A 20,058-nucleotide genomic window follows, 5' to 3' on the forward strand; every position below is an offset into this window, starting at 1 on the left:
AACTACAATCTAATACATACACTGCACTAGCTCTACTCTCACAAACATCAGAATTTTTAAGCTAGTCTTAAAACTGTTGAATCCTCTTCGAACACCAATAAGCATCCACTCTGAATGCTGTTTATGCTGCTGTTAAGTTGTGTGAATATACTGTTATTGGTTAGAGCCCACTGATCTCTCCAGCTTTCTACCAAATCACCACACTGCAATCATTCTACAAGTTTATCCAAGACGTGGAATCCAAATTCATCGAGTGCTCAACTGATAACCTTCTCTGGGCAAAAAGTAAAATGAGGTGAATTTTTGGCAAACATTTCCATGCAGACAACATACCAGAGATCTGGAGTTCTGGCGAGACGGAGGCATGAACTGACGAACGCTGGTTGGGGTCTCTTTCTCAATGGAGTGTCTCCGCCGAGGAGCTCTGTGGCGCTCAGGCTGAGGTGTAGACGATATGGGGAGGAACTGTGGATGGGCTGAGGACGGGGAGATAGAGTGAGAGAATGAGTACGTAGAGGAATAGAAGTAGACAGGCTGAAGCTAGTCGATAGATTTATGTGAGATAGAATGAAGAGAAAACTTACTTCTTTTACCCTTGACTGAATCCGGAGACGTGTCGTCCACCATAGAAGTGGATAAGCTGGAGCTGCTGATCGATTTGTGTGTGCTAGACTCCTCCTTTAAGGCAAGAACGATTTATTGTCTGTTACAATTTAACCCTTTACTAACTACAAAGAAGACCGTTCCGTACACTACCAGCTATAGTAGATTTTACTTACACTAATTATTATTAGTTATTTTCCCATCAATCAGAGGATGCTCGTCATCACTACACAGCAGAATCAAGTTTGGACACAAAGCACAAACTCACACTCACCTCAGAGTCGGAGCTTTCTAGCTCGGCTAGTGTCGGTGCTTTGAGCAATTTTTTCCTTTGTGAGAGTGACGGTGCTCCGTTTTCAGGATTCAAAGACAGTTGTGTGTCATCGGCCAGTGCCAGCGTGCTGACCGCAATCCTCTTCCTGGGTGACCCCGGCTTGTCTGTACATGTACAGGAGAATGTCAAACACAGGAAACACACACAGATTTTTCTATAGCACTTTTAATATGCTATAAATCAGACATTATGATTATGAAACTTTTATCAGTGGCATTGCATTGCAGACAAGTTACAGTAGATACATATAGCTTTATAGCAGCATTAAATTACAACCACAACCCATACATAAGAAATGTTCATTCAGATGATCCGTTATTATTTTTCTTAAAGTTTGTGTTGGCATTTAGAGCAGACAAAACCACTCCTGTCCCTGGCCAATCAGAAACCTCCACATACATTCATCTTGCCTGACAAATCAAGGAAAAAACCCTAACAATATTTTCTTGAATACATTTCCTTCACAGCAAAGAGCGATTCTTTCAAACCCGACTCATGCAAGAATTCACAGCGAGGTAACAGCTCAGTTATGGCAGTTTCAGCTTCAATGTTCTCAGACTTTATCATACTAAACATCACACAACCTGACTTTCCATCAGTCCATCAGGAACGTGTGCAGATGCGATTCGAATTTCATGCGTGTGTTCGTGATCTTTTACCTGAGCATCGGAACAAGTCCTGGGGAGTGCTGATGCTTTTGCCTGCGCCTAGAAAGGAACATATTCTTCAATACGATCTCACAAACACCAACATACGTTCTGACCTGCGCAGTCTCTGACCGATAACCAACACATCAGCCACATTCACACAGCGGGCTCAAGCAAATAAGCACTACACACACAAGGGTTTGAAGCCATTCTGCAGGGGGAGGAGCAGAGCAAATAAAAGCACACATGTAGTCCAGCGATGATAAAGAAACTGCAATTCATCAAAACAAATTATGGGGAAGTGGGAGCCAAATAACTCTGGAGGAAAGGAGTCACAGCAATCAGGTCCAACAGGTGTACCGTACCTTTCATAATACGAGTTTATATTGTTTCTACTGTAACAGCATGGTGTTACTTTAATGTATAATATAGTGGTTGGTATAATTGAACTAAGCCCTTACTGTCTTTACAGGAAAAAAAAAATTTTGCTATCCATATCTTCTTATACGGCTCAAGTGGATTTTTTTTTTTACTTTAATTTAAACAAAAGCAAACATTGGAAGCCGTAAAAGACAAAAATCAGCATATGAAGTAGAGCCTGGGGCTGATTTCTCTCTAGCTCAAGCTGTAGGCTAGAGTTACTACTAAAAAGAGACCGAGAATTAGACTAAAACTGATAATAGTCTAGTTGTGATGCATTAACCTCTTTCATATTAATCCTCATTTTCTCTTCAGGAGAAAAACAAGAGAAAAAATAACATAAGGAAACAGGGAGGTCTAAGACGACAGCGCTAGGTAAGGGATCAGGGGGTGAAACTGTGGTAAAGAAGCCACACTTCTCACCAAGTCTTTACCTGATGAGTCAAAACTCACAGACATGGTAAGTGGTCGCATTGCTGAGCGATCAGGCCGGCGTCAAAGAAGGACAGGGGAAGAAGAAAAGCAATACTGAGGCTGGAATCATTCACAGCATTAAGGCATTAAAGAAAGCATTTTGTAGGACTACTACAGTACGTAGGCATTTCCCCCCCATACTGCTATTATACTGATAATATTTTAATCAATGCAACATCATTCTCCTACAATTGTTATCCACACTAGAGTTTATAATAAAAAAAAATCATTAATTAATATCATTAAATCAGACAGACTCAATTTTATATATGTTACTAATTCACAGAAAGTGGTAGGATTATACACAAAACTTTCTAAAGCAAAATAGTTTGAAAGCAATGAAGGTATAACCTTTGGGGAAACTTGGGGTCTATCTTTCTTTGTAATAACTACTGTATGTTCAGGTCACTTTGGTACACTCGTGAGTATGCAGCGAACTCTACTGTTGCCACTTGGGACTTTTTACTGTTCCATCACATTAACAGATTAGCAAAGTAATCATAAACTCTTGGTTCTAGCTACAGACAATTACCAAAAGCACCAAGGGTCTCTGCTCACTTCCTTCAAAAGATTTTTTTTTCTACAGAATGTCTGTATTTAATTATTTAACTTGATGTTTAACAAGAGTTTGCTTATGAAAGGATAATATAAAACCAAGAAATTAAGTTGCGAAAAGGGAACTGAAGAAACCTCAGACCACACGTGCCATTGGATCATTCAAGCCAATGGTTTGGATTGGATTTTTTGCTCTTATTAGATCTGATTTGTCGCTTGCTGCTTTTTCGCCTAAAGGTTGTCCGTATCATCAGAAGAATTCCAGTGATGGCACAGCCGTACGCGAATAAACCAAGGGAGCTAAATTGCTCATGCTCTCTATGGCATGCTGTTCTATCAATCACAGGAACAACAGCCAATCACCGGTTTCTGTGACCATATTGTTGGGTAGAGGGTGAATAGCACTTGTGTGGTATACTGCCATGTAAAGCAGCATGAGCAGAATTCAAGGGAAAAAAGGTGAGGTTGACTAGCTTCACGTGTATTGGCGGAAGCACGTGTTAGTCTTTACAGTACGTGTTAGGCTCCACCCTCCGCATGTGGTAGCTGTTGAATGATTTGGGAGAGCTGTAAAACACATTGGGCAATGGATGTCATTTTATATGTACTCTATAAATAAAACTGACTTAATTGCTTTCACATTTCTCAAGTGACAAGTTTAGGACCGAATACAAAGCTCCAACTAAACCAGTGAAACCACTGATGACTGAAATGAATAAAAAAGTCTGCCATTTGCAAAAACAGGAATTTATCAACTGTAAAAGCAAACAGAAAGAAATTAGATGCTTTTTTGTGGAAAGTAATATGCAGCAACTGAAGGATGGCACATTCATACGCGTGGAGCAAAGAAGCCTCATTGAAATAAATAAGGTCCAAATCTGAGTGGATTGTGATGCAGCAGAGGCAGTCATGCATGAGCAATAGCGCATTATCACACATACTGTCCATATTCCCTTTCTACACTCATGTCTTAATAAGCAGCATGAAAAAAAAAAACATTTACGTGGAACCGACACACAAACATTACAACTGAAAAAAAAAATAAAACAACAGGAATTCATTTTAGATGTAACATGCAAAACAAGTGTTCTAATGAACTTAGGGTGTGTTTGAGAAAAGAATCAGAGTTAATTGCTCGGGTTCTAAGAGATCGTTTTTTAGACACATATTGGTTTTCAGTAGATCAAAGTAAAAACAATGAGACAATGTCTCCTGGTCACTTTGTTAAATTAATTCCCACTGTAATCATCGCATTTCCCACAATTCATACAAATTCCTCTCTATACTTTACAGTTAAGAGGAGTTTACTTAAGAACAAACTTTCAACATGCCACACGTTGATGTGATGACGTGCTTTTTAAAGCGAATTCGGTTAGAGAGCACTAACCGAGCCGGCTCCTGCGGATCATGTCAGGGGAAACAGGCTTCAGCTTCCTCTCGGCTTTGATTTCCTCCAGGATTCTTTCATGGAGGCTCGGGGGTCTTAGTGGATGAGGCTTTAGCTTACGAGCAGAGACCTTAACACAGAGGAATCACAGGTCAGACGGGACAAAAAAAAGACCATGGATCAGATCCATCTATTTTCCGAACTGTTGTATCCTATACAGTAATTGAGAACCTGGAGTACAATCTTTCTCACAGTCCCATTCACACACTGGAAAATTTAGAGATGCTAATCAACCTACAGTATACAGTATGTCACTGGACTAGGGAGGAAACCATGCAAGCACAGAGAGAACGTAGGTTCCTACCACTAAGTCACCATGACCGCAGCTTTAGTTAATGTTCACATCAAACATCAGATGGGGAGAAAAGTGTGTGTGAGCAAATGAATGAGGTCAGAGAAGAATATCCAAAATACTTTAACTTAAATAACCACTATAATGGGCAGAAAAGCATCTCTGAACTCACTAAAGTTTGATGTGAACAGCTCTTGTGAACTGAAGATCTTTCCTGCATTATTTATATCTATTGATATGATTACGCTGAATGGATTTTTGTTTTTTGTTCATAAAATAACAGTTAAAGTGTCACTTTACAAACAAAAGTTTCAGATCCCAGGTTACAAGGTAGCATTAAAAAGCTAAGGTTATTCCAGGCACAGAAAGTTTTTAAGCATTTCACATTTTAAACTCTGTGTGTGTTTGTGTGTGCTCATCTGTGTGTCTGTGTGTGTCTGTTTCTGTGTCTGTCTGTGTGTCCGCGTGTCTGTATGTGTTTGTCTGTCTGTCTGCCTGTGTGTGTCTGTATATGTGTGTGTGTCTGTGTGTGTGTCTGTGTCTGTGTCTGTGTGTGTGTCTATCTGGGTGTGTGTGTGTTTATCTGTGTGTGTGTGTGTTTTTTTTTGTGTGTCTGTATGTGTGTCTGTGTGTGTCCGTGGCAGTGTGTGTTTGTATGTGTGTGTCTATGTGTGTCTATGTGTGTCTGTGATTGTGTGTGTGTGTGTCTGTGTGTGTTTGTATGTGAGTGAGCGTGTGTGTGTGTGTGTGTGTCCGTGTGTGTTTGTATGTCTGTGCGTGTGTGTCTGTGCGTGTGTGTCTGTGCGTGTGTGTGTGTGTGTGTGTGTGTGTGTGTGTGTATTCACTGACTGGATTCAGAGGAGGTCTGGAGCGTATAAACTCCAATATGACCTCATGAGCACTCTTCTTTAACCTGGGAGGAATGTCCCCATTCACCTGAAAGACAGAGAGACATGAAAATAAGTCACAAGTCAGATCTATATATAGTGATGTAGTCACTAAAAAAGCAGGCGGACAGCTTCATTACATACAAAGAGAGTAATGTTGAATAGGAAGAGGAATCGTGTCATTTAGAGCTGTGACCTAACAAGTTTGTCTGCTATGGACTTGACATTCCTGAGGACTGCAATGTGCGTTAATGGAATGAAACGATGGCACTTCATCAAGACAAACAGCATTACACATAATTATCTAAGGAAAGGTGTGTGAGTCAAATAAATGTTTTGCTTGTTGTACACACTGCTGAAGTTACACAAATGGCATGAGACCTCCACAGGGTATCGTACCTTTACAATTCAATTACATAACCTTACACTTTACAGCAGATACTGTAAAAATGCCTTCACCAGCCATCTTCCGATAAGCCGAGTAAACACTTTTCTGAGTAAACTCTACTCTGGATATAAACATAGTAGTGCAATAAAAAGTGAAAGGTATTATAAAGGAGACTCCACCTCAGCCAGTCATGCAGGGACAAAAAAAACCAAAACAAACAGAAAAAGTGGTTTGACCTGAAAAACTGAAAACTTGTGTGCTAAAATTCCCAGAGCCTTAACATGAAAAATTACAATTACATTTGCAAGCCTAATATCAACATATTGGCACAATATATATGTGTTAGTTCATAATTATATTTTGCTTTCATGACACCTCCAAATGTAAGACCTAGCTCACAGAACACTGACACCGTTGGCACTTCAGATGAGATTCAAGATTTGTACGCAATTATACACAGTGTACAACTTGCAGTGAAATGAACACTTGCTCTACTCCTACTTAGCCTGTGCATATCAATAAAGTCAATTAAAGAAAGAAGTTAAAATAGAATGAATATAAATAATAAGACATAAGAAGACTACATTTACATTTATAATATTTGGCAGATGCCCTGATCCAGAGTGACTAACAATTTATCTCATTTTTTACAACTGAGCAATTATGAGTTAAGGGCCTTGCTCAGGGGCCCAGCAGTGGCAGCTTGATGGACCTGGGATTCAAGCTCGCAGACGTAGCAGATTGAAAAATTTGATTTGGTTTTCTATGACAGCATGACTTGGAAAGTAGATCCGACTGCGTTTTAAATCCCATTTATATTAATGCTCTTGTGCTAATACATTATCATTTGTACTGAATTTTGCAGCGAACGTTTTTTTTTTACTTTATTTTATTTTATTTTTAAAGGAAAGTAGTCTCCAGTTTCAGCAGTTTGCAACTAAGCTTTCTGATGTGGAACTGATGTGGAAAGATTGCAGGTAACGTGGCAAAAAGTTGAGAAAGAGAAAAATAAAAAAACGCTGATAACAGGGACTTGTTTCAGGGATGATCCAGAACATTAAACATATCTGTAATTGGATAAAAATGATGCCGTGCCACCCTTTAATAATTTTTTTAATTTTCATTTTTTACATTTTTTTTTAATAAATGTTAATTCTTAGAAATTCCTGAGGTCTAAGAGAAATAAAAAACTTTCAGACATGCTATTAATCCACTTCGGGTGGGTAACTCGCTGAAGATCATGCGTCTGGTATCGTCACTCCACCCTTTCGCTCTAATTTCCGACTCTTTCCGTTTTATACTATGAATGAAATTATCTGTACACAAATACCCACACCTTTGCTGAGCTCTGCCAAGATGTAATTTCTATTTAATTGCCCCGGTCGGAATGTGAGGTGTGTGTGGAATGAAATGACCAAAAGGTACATTCAAAGGTCAGAAAATAACAGGGTGCTTATTAATGCTTATAGCTGACGTCTTTGAGCACTGATGAAAAATAAGACCTGCCCTTGTAAATAAATGCACCGGAGAAATAAACTACAGAACAAGTTTCTGGCACGACATCAACCTTTTATATAAAGGTGCCACTTTTATATAACCTACTGTACACGCATGAATAAGGGGTTGAGCAGTCCTTTGCTCAAGATGTTGGAAACATTCCTTTGAGATTTGTGCATGATTTGCCATCTGCAGATTTTTCAGGAGCACTTTCATGCTGTTGAATCTCCTGTTCTAGCACATTCAAAATCCCACATCCCGCGTTACTGGATTCAGATCCATGGGCTGGGAAGGCCGACGAAGATCACTGAAATCATCGTCATGTTTATGAAACCACTGTGAGATGTTTACTTTGTGACATGGTGCATCATCATGCTGGAAGTAACTATTAGAAGATGGTCTTTTAGCCATGAAGGGATACACATCAACAATACTTATATCAGCTATGAAGTTCAAGCGATGATTGATTGGCCCAAAGTGTGCCAAGAAATCCTTCAATCCAACCTGTCTGGCAGGATCACCCATTGTGTTTGCCCCATTCTGATTGTTGATGTGAAAATTACATGAAGCTGATGGCTGATTCTGTAGGATTTTACACACTGGTGTCAGTCGATTGGCTGATTAGATAACTGTGTGAACATTCCTAATAAAGTGCTTAATGAGTGATACTGGCAACACAGAACAAATGTTCGAGAAGTATCAAGCTAAAGACAGTAAGCAGCACACACACACAGACACACACACACACACACACACAGACACACACACACACAGACATATACCCACACACCCACACGCACAGACACCCACATATACACAGACACACACACACACACCCCACACACACACACACAGACACCCACACACACAGAGACACCCACACACAGAGACACCCCCCACACACACACACACACAGAGACACACAGGCATACACACACAGGCATACACACACAGAGACACCCACAGGCATACACACACAGAGACACCCACACACACAGAGACACCCACACACACAGAGACACCCACACACCCACACACACACAGACACCCACACACACAGAGACACCCACACACAGAGACACCCACAGGCATACACACACAGAGACACCCACACACCCACACACACCCACACACACACAGAGACACACAGAGACACACACACACAAACATGCCCAAGCAAGGACACAAACACGCACCCACCAACCCACTTACCATGACTTTGCGGAGCTTGTAGCGTTTGAAGCGAATGTCGTCCATGAGCATTTCGTATGGAGTGAGCTGGTACTCGAAGGGCAGAGGGTCGTATTGTCGCTCTTGCACCTTCTTCAGCTTCACACCATTTCTCAAGTCCCTCATCACTTGCACCCAGAACCGAGCCTGGAAGACAGAAATTAAAATATCACACAATATAATTATTTTATATAAATATAACTTTTTAGTTTTATGTACACACACACACGCACGCACGCACAGGTCTAAAAACAACGTTGGCAACACCAGACACCTACACACATGCAACAGAGTGCTACTATGACTCACTAGAAACCTACACCAGTACACACTCACACACTAGCGCACTCATAGATAGCACTGAATCCAAGTCTAGTTTCTATATTTAAGCTTATGGTGGAAACCACGGTTTTACCCAATCATCATTCTGCAGCTCGTTCAGATCTCTGGCAGGTGCCTCGGGAGTTTCTACCCCCATGCGCCGCAAATTCTGAGGGGAGAAAAGAAAGGATAAGGTGATTTTGTGACAGAAATGAACAGTGTGCTAGGGTTACAAGCTGCTTAAAGGCATTTGTTGCATTACTCATCATGGGTTTTATTATTTTTATACTTTTTTTTATATTTTTTATATATTTTTATTGAGTACTTTAGTTAAACCAGGGCAGATAGAGGCCTTGCACTTTTGAGACATAATCAATATGCAGTTTATGCAGTACTTTAACTTTAACTTCCTGGCAAATAAACCACGGTAAAAAGGTTGTTATAACTAAATTATTAAGTGCTACATCGATGGTGATAATGTTGGGGATGTTCATCATCATCATCACATATGTTGCTGTGGTAAATATTTGGAGTTGATTATAATGAGTGCTAAAATATATGAATTTGGGCAGTGGCCCGGCAAAGCGGATCGAACTGAGCACTCAAACTGATCAACATATTGGGAAAAAAAAATGATGGCTATAGTTCAGCGAGTCCATTTTCTTAAAGCTTATGTAGAAGCTCCCTTGCTGAGGCATTTATGTAAATTATTTAGCTGAAGCAGGTCATTTAAAAAGGGAAGAATTCTCACACACCTTCACAGATTTAGTGGTGAAGTGACCACATGGCGTTTATTTATTTATTTATTCATTCATTCATTCATTCATTCATTCATTTATTTATTTATTTTGACGATGTTGATGTTGGCAAAAAAAAAAATCCTCTTCTCGGATGTTGAACACAATATTTAGGTGAAAAATGTATAAACCAAATGTTTAGCCTTAAACTTAATTACATTGCTGAGAAAACCTGTTGCAAAACCGACAAAACGCTTAGGGCCTTCTGTCAGTCATTTTCCAGACACGACGTAGGCCACTGAACATCCTGGAAGAGAATCATTCAAATGTCAAGGACACTTAACCTAGAGACCTAAAAAAAAAAAACCTTTACAAGAATTCAAAAACAAGCAGTAATTCACTCCAACAACAGACTTATGCTTCATTAGACACACTGCACATCGATGAGCTTTCTCAACATCACTACCACTCAGGGGATTCTGGGATTTTTCTGTGAATCAAGACACAGGAGTCTCCTGAGACACAGAGCGCTGATTCACCGGCTTCGCAGCTCCTCTATCAGTATTTAGTAGCTCTGCTGTCTCTTTTCTTCTTTCTCTAAAGCCATGGAAGTAGATTCCATCTCAGCCACGTGTGCCTCTGGGCTGAGGAACGAATTTGTGACGCTACTGAGATTTTCTACTTCTGAGGTTTTCTAGTTCAGCTGATGCTTCTTAATATTTGGTGGAATGTCAGAGTTTGAATCACATGTATGGAATAAAAAGCCACATTTTGTCTCTTCTAATCTCATTACCATGATTATAAAACCTCTTATGGTTCATTTTATAGGTGATATTACATCATCGAAACCTGCATGATTTCAATAAGAATTATCTTTGCATTAATGTACAAATTAGAGCTGGGTGTTTTAATATTATATCAATATCCTGATAACTTGTCTTGATTACTGTGATATAATTATATAAAGCATAAATTGACTAGAGTAATTCACAAATTAGAGATTAAATGTAAATGATTGATACAATTGTTTTTTATTGGCTTTATTGCGCATATATATATATATATATATATATATATATATATATATATATATATATATATATATATATATATACACATACACATACAGTGTGTGTGTGTGTGTGTGTGTGTGTGTGTGTGTGTGTGTGTGTATTTTTTTTTGTGTACTTGGTGTCACTGCTTTTTGAAATGTGCCTCAGAACTTGCTAACATTTGTACATCACGTTCTGACGTTCTGTGCAATACTGAGTCATTACTAGGGTACTCAAGTAAGTAGTGATGTAAGCAGTTCACTGCTAGGTAGTTTTAAAATAGCCGAGTTGACGCCCAGCACAGACAATCCCATGACGTGAGTGTGGATAAGAGCCTGCTGGGTGTCTGTGTAGAGAGCAGTCACGAGGAAACATAATGGGCCAAACCCTTGACAAACAGCTTATAGAGTGTTGAAGGGAAATCCTCACGCTAATCCAGGCTGAACAATTTTAACCCTGGGTGGGATAGAGAGGTGATATTACACCATCCTGACTCAGCTTCCCTGCTTACCTAGATGTGTGAAGGATTTGCACAGGAGTCATCCTCACTGGTGGTGCTAATAAGGCACTCTCAAAGGCAAAATTCTGGATCTCTGATTTGTTGGATTCTAAAATCAGACTGTAACGGATTCATTTGCTGTAATTCAAATGTACATTAACGCTCCGATTTTAATATGTTATCGTTTCTATAGCGACAACATGAACACAGAGACTGTGGCCAGTCCACATAATCTAAACCTAATCATACAAGGAATATTAAGCAAAATTTACAAAGGTTGATATGTCGAAGCTTTCAAAGCAGAAGGAATCTGTAATGAACAATGATTTTTTTTTTCTCCAGATGATCTAAAATTACCCCACTTACTCTCCCTCACTACAGGAAGGTCCAAATCCCTGGTCTGAGCTTTAAACACAGTTCTTTTTTGAGCCTCACTTTCCATCGTTCTAGCCACCCCCAGATGTGATGATTAAAGCCCGAACATAGGATTGGGATTAATTTTAGAAGGTATTCATGAAGAAATGTAGCAATGTCAAAACAGGAAACATGAGAATCACCTCTTTGGCATTCCTGATCTTTTCCAGGAAGGTCCGGAGCTCCTTGGTCTCGGCGAACAGCGCTCGGCACACGGCCTGGTAGTGGCTGGAAGCATCTGATGAACTCGGGAGGTGGGATGTACACAGCTGAAAAGAGAAAAGGATTGGCATGCTTAAATATAGTGAGCTATGAGGAGATGTTTGATGTAATAATGAATAGAGTCACTAAAAGTCACGACTGAAAATAAAATTGCGGTATAGAAGCTTTTATTATCGCCACATATTCATTATAGGACCGTGAAATTCTTTTCTTTGCATATCCTTGTCATTTGAGTGACAGGTTAAGATTTAAATATATATTTATATATAATATTTATTATTATTTACTATACAGTCTATATAGTTTTTTTTATGAAAGACCACAGATCATATGTGGGCTCAATTTGGGGGGAAAATAAGTAAAATAATACCAAGTCTTCCTATGGAAAATCATCTTCTAGAGAAAGTTATCGAATAATCATGTAACTATGTACAATGGCTCACTACTATTTGTTCAGAAAGACAGATTGTAAACTTGTTCAAACTATTCTCATGAAAACCCAACCCAAAGCCAAGCACTGGAACATGATGTTAAATGATTAATGTTAAAGAAAATAAAAAAAAAGAAACACAAACACCACCAACTGGCCAAATTGCATTTTTGTGCACACCTAGCCTTGTGCTGCACCTTGCCCTGGAATGCAAGACATCTCTTTCCTCAAGATCTGGAAACACCAGCATTTAAGAACATGGAAATGATCTTTAAACCCTTCATGCTTTGAAATCTGATTCTAATTATGTGTCTACATGCAAGACCACGTCCAAGTAGACGAAATTAATGCTTTCTTGCTTCCGTGTTCGGCGAACACGATCCCACTGATCTTCATAGCACATAAATGACTCAGTGCTCCACCTTTTTTTCCCCCTCAATAAGTATTTTCCAGATACACATGTACACATGTGAGTAAAAATCAATTAAAATATCTTTGTCATATTAAACGTGTGTAATTTAGCGACTTTAAGACTATCGCTGTCTTGTGTCGGGTTGAAACGAGAGCCTGCCGGTATACCGTTTAACTGGGATCGTGTGTACACAGCACTAAAACGCAGTATGCACAACATACTGTGTACATAAAACAACACACTTTTCCCACCTTTGCGGTGTGGTTCGGTTAGAAAACAGGTTGAGCCACAGCTGATGCTTCTTTTAGAAGACAGAAATAAATAGACTTGAATGGAGCGTGAGTGAAGATAATGAATAGCTAAGAAGAAGCTCAAGAATAAAACATCACATACTATATGCTGTGAATGTTGGGAATAGGTTCTGTGTAGAAAAAGCAGTTTCACAACCCACTTTCACTGCCTTATCTCTGACGGTCAACAACATAGATAAAAATAGGACTAGGATTGTAGTAAAAAACAGGCTTCTTTATCAAACTAGCAAGAGAACAAAGCTGTAAATGCTTCAGCTAAAGCACAGATTTCGCTGATTACTTTCTGTTGTAGCTAATCGCCACAAAAGTGGATATGTTCTGCATTCGGATGCTTTTCTGTGCATCACGATTGTACAGAGTGGTTACTGGAGATACGGTAGTGTCCCCCCCCCAAAAAATAAAAATAAAACTTGGTGAGAAATTAAACTTGTGAGGTGCTTTAAGATTCACACCTTTATCGGCACAGTGTTAAATCATAAAGAGCTTCACTCTCTCATATGATCTTTTCTGCTATGAATGAAATCATTTACCGCGATGATGTCTTTATAGCCTCGCACGCTTGAGACCACCGTCTGCTCTTCCTCTCCCTCATCTTCCTCCTCTGTGGCTTCGTAGCCCTCGTCAGAGCAGGCGTCTACCTCCGTGACAGACATGTTGGTCATTAGGTCAATCAGCTGCTCGAGAGGAGGACTGAGCTCCCGCTCTTCGTTCTCCTTTAGCCCGTAGTCCAGGGCTTTGTAAATCATAACGCCCAGAGACTCGATCATCTGCAACACACAGAAGAGATGAAGAGAATGAACAAAAATAGGATACAAAAAAAAGTCAAGCAGATCGCATTTACAGAATCCAGACAGTTGGTAAAATAATCAGCTCCTATAATGAAACTGACACTTCATGAGAAATTATATATTATAGGCCAGATGTTCCCATCACTGCATATGAGTGTGTAATTAAGTGAACACAAAGTTATCATGTGCCATCAAGTAGTAAAACTAACATGATTGTTGTACTAAAATAACTAGTTATTTGAGCTGGGGTGAGGTTATTTTTGGTGTAGATGTAGTTACACTACACATTTGATAAAACTCAACACACTGACACACACATAGCAGAAAATTTGGTGTGACATTCCCTAGCAAAGAGAAACCAGTTCTGGGTAATGAAACTGTGCTTTGAAAAGAGGGCATTTAAGGTGAATGGAGGGATTGTGTGCAACTCGAAGACAAGGGAAAAATCAGCCAAGTGCCCACTGCTTACTGGTGCTTTCTTAAAGCCTCATCTATAAGAGCCAAGTGGTGCGCTTCAATACAGAACGCATCTGACGTTCAATTCAAATTAAAAAAAAAATTTAAACCCTCTAAAAAGATCTGTGAGAAGTTTTCTATATATATCACGCAGATGTGGACGAGGGCAGAACATCACAGTACTCGAAAACTTTTTGCCGAGGCTATGGATGAAACACAGACAAGCAATACAGCTGAAATACGAATCGTGCTACGATCGGCAGCCCAATCCAAGACTATGTGGGTTATCACTGCTCTTAAACAAAAGCCTGGTCAACGTTTTTGTTATTAAAGGGAGTTTCCGAAAAGGAGGGGCAAGCAGAGAGTATGCCTACAGAACACTGTGTGAGAAACACTTGTGTTGCACACAGTTCAGCTTCCTAGGAATCATCTGAAGCAATGCTTTGTGCACAGTGTTGAAGTTAATCCCCCTCAGAATGAAAATAAATACCGTCTGTGATTTAGCATTGCATAATCTAATCCGCCTGATGGAACGGCCGAACTGGCTAGCGTATTGTCCATCTATGTGCGTGTCTTTGGCTTGTGGATTGATTTCACATTACTGGCTGCTGTCCAGGGACTCGTGGAGTTGATGAAGACAAATACGACTCTCTAACACTCTTGGTTAGAGAAGCAGGAATGCTCATGTTGTGTTTGAGTAATTATTTATGCAGCAGCTCGAACACACTGTAACATAGCTATTAAAGCAAAGCTCCACTGAGACATACAAATATTTACATGTTGTAATGTGCGCTGATGATTCTGGGGCTAATTTGTTCGTTGTCAAACTGTCATTTTGCTCTTCCTGTGAGAAGTTAATGCATTTCAGGTATTTTTTTAAAAGGAAAATTCTACACACAAAGGCCTAGAATGCAATGCACCAGTATGTTACAGCTGAAACTTGGCTTGTAGAGTTTAAAGTTTTTGTAAAGGTTGCGGACAAATTTATTTTATTTTTTTGCAGAAAACTATTCAAATTAGTGAAATTACAAGCACATGATTCCTCTGTTAAACTCCTACCAGTGAATTACTTGTGTAATTATGATAGCTGTAATCGTGTTCAATGCACGTGAATGAAAGACAGCTTTGGCTGAATTAGTGTAATTACGAGGTAATAAAGTTTGTTTGATGCGTTAATTTCCATGATCATGAAAATCACTAAATCCTGGAAGGACTGAATGGTGATGACAAATTTAAATGTTTTCAGCATGTACAAAATGAGACAACAGGACAGACTAAAGGATTAAAGCACCGCTGCATCGCAGTCTTAAAGTAGGATTAAAAGCAAGGACAAAATCCCAAAGGCATTGTGGGTAATGTAAAATTTCACCCAGGGTCACAAACATTTCAGAATTTCATTACAATATTAAAATCAGACTCCAATGGTGTCATTTTGTAAAACGTATCTTCCTATAAGTAATAAAGAACAAGGAGACAAATAATGAGATAACTTATTCTGGTGCAGATGAATTAGATATCAAGAAACACAAATCCATTCACTTGATGCATTCAGACTCCAATATTTCCATCATTACAGCAACCTCATCATTACTAATGCATCACTCTGATTACAGAACTGAACTCTAGCAATAATTAACTTGAATCAATTCCCAACACGTGACGACGCATATGTTAAACTTGAACCTTATTCAAGCTTGAAGTCACTTGCAATTCAGAGACTCCAGATCTAATCAGCTCCAGGTAACAATTCAAACCGACTTGCAATGTTTGATGAGAAGTTAAAAGCATGGATGATACGGGTGTGGACAAAATTTACATTTACCTAATCTATTAGACACGGAAAAACTCTGTTCCATGCCTAGATCCTTGGTGTTGTTGCAGGCAAACAAAGCAGACGAGGCTTAAAAAGTGGTAGCGAAAGCGTTGTAGATACATGTGGCCACCCTGTAGCTAGTTATCTAGTTAAGTGCATACTGACTTAGAAAATAAAGCATGATCATTTTCCTTTTGTAACAAGATTTTAAACATCTTATCGTGTTAGTGTCACTGATAAAAAGAAATAAATTGGGCAATAGCTGACTACTGTATTTAACACGATGTGGCTTTGTGTTGTTGTGTTGTCCAAGCATTAGGGTTACGTTTGAATGCTCAGCATGAACTAAAGTTACAGCATGTAGCTACATCAATAAAAAATAAAAAGTAGGGTTTGTTTTCTTTTTTCTGGTTGTACCTAATTGTCCTCTGAGCAACTAAAAAACTGATGCTTGTGACTCAGCACTTTCAAGCCTGAGATGTTTCACCTGAGATTAAATTAAAAAAAAAAAAAGTGGATCAGCAGCCTCACCAGCTGTGCAGTATTTTTAGCCTAGTGTCAGGGTCAGTGTGTAAATGATTCAGTGAAATGAAATGTAGAACATTTTTCCGTCACACTGGTACAAGCTCTAAAGCAACAGCGTTCTCTCCATCAGAAAACTGAAGATTAGTCGATAGGGGATAAATAAGGATTTTGTTTCTTTTAATCAAGTAAAATATATTGTAAATGATTCACAGACAACCCTTAATGCTTAAAATTATGAATTACATTACATAACTTGAGCATGAAGTCCCTTGCTGTAAAACGCCCAGCCCTGTTGTGGCGTGCTGTAGAGTCGAGAGAGAAACCAATGGAACCACAGACCATACTAAAAAAAGAACACTCTGTCCCAGGAAAACATCAAAAAAAAAGCAGAAGGAGCCTTCAATTATACAATTTCATTTCAGAGTCTTGTTTGTACAGTGATGATTTCAGATGAGAAATAAAAGTTAAGAAGCGATGACTGATGAAGGACCATGAATGGTCCAAAAAATATAATTTGTGCCTGTTTTGCTTGTGTCTGTGTTCAGCATTGAATTTTTTTGTCATGTCACACTGCACAGTGGTGATTAATGGCTCACATGAAAGTAGACACTCAGGGCTGTAGGGCATAAGTAAATGTGTTTTTATGTAATCTACATACAGTAAAGTTCTAAAAAAAAACAAAACGGTTAGTATTTTTCCACACAAATGTTTCCATCTTCAAAGTAAATTGTGATATTATACTCACTTCTGCTCTCTGGGATGCTCTAAGTGCTTGTTCATAATCGTCTAAAGTCTGGAGCCATTATCTTTAACCACTAACAGAGGGAAAAACATCTCAAATTGAAAGAGACCAGCATCCTGACTCACTTGATATCAGACTTGCGACAATAAATTAAATCATTTATTTGTACTGATTGAAAACGTCCCATAAAAGGATTTCTATTCCCCTTTTAGAATGAAACACCAATGTTCAAAACTGAGTCTCATACTCATCTCCTCTTCATATTCAGGACCACTTCAAAGCATTTAACAGCACAAAAGATTAAGACTCTTCATTCGGATGGGAAAAAAAAAAAACAGCTCAATCATCTCACTATTGGTGATGTTACAAATGCTCACATCCAAGACAAACTTCTCTGTTGAAGTTCAATTCAATTCAAGTTTATTTGTATAGCGCTTATTACAATGGACATTGTTTCAAAGCAGCTTTACAGAACATAAACATAGAACAAAAGATATAGTATATAATATAAAGCATATAAAGATTAATAGAATACAAAATTCAAGATTAATATTAGATATATTTAGTTCAAGTCTGTTGTCGAGTGTATAAAGAGAGTTTAACATTTGTGTAAATGAAAATGGATTTTCTTGATGATGCACAGACAAAATAACAGTACTGCTAATATATGTATTTGTATAATGTATTCAGTCCTCAAAATGGCACCGATTACAGTGTGAAGTCACACAAGAGTCATAACGATATGAGTCTATTTCCAGTGCCCTAATCTTATTTGTCGAGCAGAGATCCAAGAGTGTTTAACCATACAGGGACCCGTGTGTATCACGGGATTAATAAAGTATCTATCTATCTGTCTGTCTGTCTGTCTGTCTGTCTGTCTGTCTGTCCATCTATCCATCCATCTACCTATCAAAACTGTTACTACAATAGAGTTAGCGATGACTCTGAAAGAATCAGAAAAGACATTTTTTATCTAACTTTAGACATAAGCTCGTAAAATTAAGGGATTAAATTTTCAGCAATTTTTTTACGCAAGCTTACAAATCAATATTAGCTAGATTTCCAGCTAGCCGACAAGCTGTAACGTATCAGTGGCTTTTTCAGGATCTATTTCCGGTAGAGGAGCAAAAATAAATAAAGTCTATATCCAAACATCAGTAAATAGATATCAATTCCTTGTTTCTAGAATTGTTGCATTGTATAACAGCAATATCAAACTAAATATAAGCACAGATTTGACTACTTACAGTACTACTTACATACACCACAAAAGTTTCGACATTCAGAAGACCTGCACTTTTGCTCGTGCTACATTGCTTAATTTTCCACACTGAGAACGGTCACGTTCTCTCCAGTGCAGAGACAAACGTGTTAAATTTTCATATCATAAGTCTGTTTACCATGGATATTACAGTCATTAAATCCTAGAAATAGTCACGAGGCTTCCTTTTCCCTCTATTCTGAGACACACGACACAATGCAGATACACAGAAGGCCTGACTGTTTACGTTCACATGACATCATTGCTCAGAGTCAAACTCAGTTTCTTCCACTGCCTCCCTGCCTCATACAGCCACTCGGATGGAATGTGTTTTTTTTTTTGTTTGTTTGTTTTTTATACATAACCACCTGACACCATTTCCAGTTAATCTTTCGCATTTTCCCAGTCACAGGAATGAAAGACCACCTCAGTTCCTACTACTAATATTGCAGTGAAAGGGAACAGCTTCAAAAACTATGACAGAGTAGAAAGAAATTTAGTCAAATTGTTGTCTGGATAACAAAATGGATTTGGAATATTCAGATGTAATCTCCTTTACAAACAAACAAACAAACAAACAAACAAATAAAATTATTCTCTACCAAATCCACACTCTGAGAATGGTTCAAATCACACACACACACACAGACACATACAGACACACACACCTCAGTTTACTACTCTATTCTCAACTACTCTACTATTAAGTTAGCATGCCTGTGCCTTTTCACCAAGTCAGCTGAGAAATATTCACAACAGTAGGACTGCATGGGATCTTTGCAGCAGTTAGTGGATTTAAACATGAACCTGGTATATTTAAAGTCACCATGTTATCGTTGTTCTTTCGACTGCTCCATGTTCGGTGTCAAAACATCTGGTCCGTATATTTTGATTTGGTGCAGATTTTACGCCGAATGCCCTTCCTGAGGCAACCCTCCCATTTTATCCAGGCTTAGAACAGGCACTGAGAGTTAGCTCTTCAGTGGCTGGATTAGCTTTCTGCTGGGAATCGAACAAGAATGTGGCAATGAGAGCACGGGATCCTGTAGCTAGACCACCTGCTCCATGTATTTTGTAATATTTTGCCTCAGAGAGATGTGCGAGATCTCGTCCTGGTTCCAACTGCTCCATCTAGCTGCTTTAAGTAAGCCAACCATGCAGTGTGTTCTTGCCTTTTTTATGCAAGACCGCTGTGTTCTGGACATTTAAATCAACAAAAAAGAAAAAAAATGGAGCAGACATTAACACAAAAATGTATAAAATTTGGGAAGAATAAGTAACTTAAGAGATTCAAAGGATTT

At 38.8% G+C, this 20,058-nt stretch overlaps 1 protein-coding gene across 3 annotated transcripts in view; it reads right to left on the minus strand.

Moving 5' to 3' along the window:
- spire1a (spire-type actin nucleation factor 1a) overlaps window positions 1-20,058 on the minus strand; it is a 36,660-nt gene that overhangs the window by 6,569 nt on the left and 10,033 nt on the right. For 2 of the 3 annotated variants that reach the window (XM_027133863.2, XM_047816558.1), the window contains exons 3-12: window positions 13,703-13,939; window positions 11,941-12,066; window positions 9,190-9,264; window positions 8,757-8,921; window positions 5,622-5,708; window positions 4,421-4,550; window positions 1,597-1,644; window positions 878-1,041; window positions 585-678; window positions 334-476 (exon numbers count right to left, since the gene is read on the minus strand). In XM_027133863.2, coding sequence (XP_026989664.2) covers window positions 334-476; window positions 585-678; window positions 878-1,041; window positions 1,597-1,644; window positions 4,421-4,550; window positions 5,622-5,708; window positions 8,757-8,921; window positions 9,190-9,264; window positions 11,941-12,066; window positions 13,703-13,939 — 1,269 coding nt within the window. The remainder of the gene's footprint in view (window positions 1-333; window positions 477-584; window positions 679-877; window positions 1,042-1,596; window positions 1,645-4,420; window positions 4,551-5,621; window positions 5,709-8,756; window positions 8,922-9,189; window positions 9,265-11,940; window positions 12,067-13,702; window positions 13,940-20,058) is intronic. The other variant, XM_047816559.1, reaches the window with a different exon arrangement.

The sequence above is a fragment of the Tachysurus fulvidraco genome, chromosome 7 (genome assembly GCF_022655615.1).
Source record: "Tachysurus fulvidraco isolate hzauxx_2018 chromosome 7, HZAU_PFXX_2.0, whole genome shotgun sequence".
Lineage (NCBI taxonomy): Eukaryota > Metazoa > Chordata > Actinopteri > Siluriformes > Bagridae > Tachysurus > Tachysurus fulvidraco.